Genomic DNA, 1,311 nt, shown 5'->3' on the forward strand with positions numbered 1-1,311 from the left:
TAGATTATGTGCTTCAATCAAAACCTAATCTTATTAAGTTTAATTTCCTAACACTCACGCGCCAATCATATGCAATGGCAAATGTAAGGCCATATGAGCATTTCATTTCTTCCCCAGCTTATAAAAATTCTCTCTCTCATTCCTAAGTATTTCTCACCTTCCCACAAAGATAATGGAAGAGATAAGACTTTATCTTCTATGGTCAGCATTCTTCATAGCTCTCACCATACTTTTTCTAAGACGTCGATCATCGAAGGATTTACCACTTCCGCCAGGGCCAAGGCCGCTCCCGGTGTTGGGCAACCTACTCGAGCTCGGCCAAAATCCCCACCGCTCCTTAGCCCGTCTTGCCCGAATTCATGGACCAGTCATGTCTCTCAAAATCGGCAGCATCCACACAATCGTCATCTCCTCGCCAAGCTCTGCAAAAGAAGTCCTTAAAACAAAAGAGCACTTCATCTCCGGCCGACAAGTCCCCGATGTTATCCAATCCCTCCGCCACCATGAGTTCTCGATGGTATGGTCGTCTCAAAACCAATCATGGAGGTATCTCCGCACTCTTGTCAAGACCCATCTTTTCAACACACAATCTCTCGATGCAACCCAACCGCTTCGCCGGCGAAAGATTCATGAACTTGTGGCATATATAAGGGGGAAGAATGGCGAGGCCGTGCACATTGGGCTGGCGGCGTTCTCCACTGTGCTCAATCTAATATCAACCACGTTCTTATCTATTGATATGATAGATTTAAAATATGAATCCGCACAAGAGTTAAAGGATTTGATCTGGGGGTTAATGGAAGAGGCCGGAAAACCGAACCTCTCCGACTTCTTCCCTTTCTTGGCTCCAATGGATCTTCAAGGCCGAAGGCGCCGCTCTGCGGTTTACTATAATAAGTTATATGATTTTTTGGATAAAATGGTAGAAAATCGATTGACAACCACGGCCGAAGAAGGTAGAAGAACTAATCCCGATATTTTGGATGTGCTTCTTCAACTAAGTCAAGAAGATAACTCCAAGCTTAGCAGACGAATTATAAAATGCTTGCTTTTGGTAATTAATCATATTATTTGATTATTTTGCTTTCGTTAGAGCATCTTCAATGGAACGTCATATATTTGTTTGCAGTTCTTCGGTCGTCACAACCGATAGTCTTTTTTGTCGCTATTTCATCATGGGTGAACAATTTGATTTTAATATTGACGTCATACTGTTCACGGGCTATTTGTTTTTTTAATTCGAAAATTAATTATTAGTTTTAAATATTCAAGTTTAGATATTTTTATTAATAATTAAAAAATAATAAATTA

General features: G+C 40.7%; 1 protein-coding gene across 1 annotated transcript; it reads left to right on the plus strand.

Annotated features, from left to right (window-relative positions):
- Positions 1-65: 65 nt before the first annotated feature.
- Positions 66-1,225, plus strand: LOC110098600 (geraniol 8-hydroxylase-like). The gene has a single exon (XM_020825477.2). The coding sequence runs from the start codon at positions 173-175 to the stop codon at positions 1,073-1,075; it is 903 nt and encodes a 300-aa protein (XP_020681136.1). The 5' UTR covers positions 66-172; the 3' UTR covers positions 1,076-1,225.
- The last annotated feature ends 86 nt before the right edge of the window (positions 1,226-1,311 follow it).

Source organism: Dendrobium catenatum, unplaced genomic scaffold (genome assembly GCF_001605985.2).
Source record: "Dendrobium catenatum unplaced genomic scaffold, ASM160598v2 original_scaffold_54124, whole genome shotgun sequence".
NCBI classification, from domain to species: Eukaryota; Viridiplantae; Streptophyta; class Magnoliopsida; order Asparagales; family Orchidaceae; genus Dendrobium; species Dendrobium catenatum.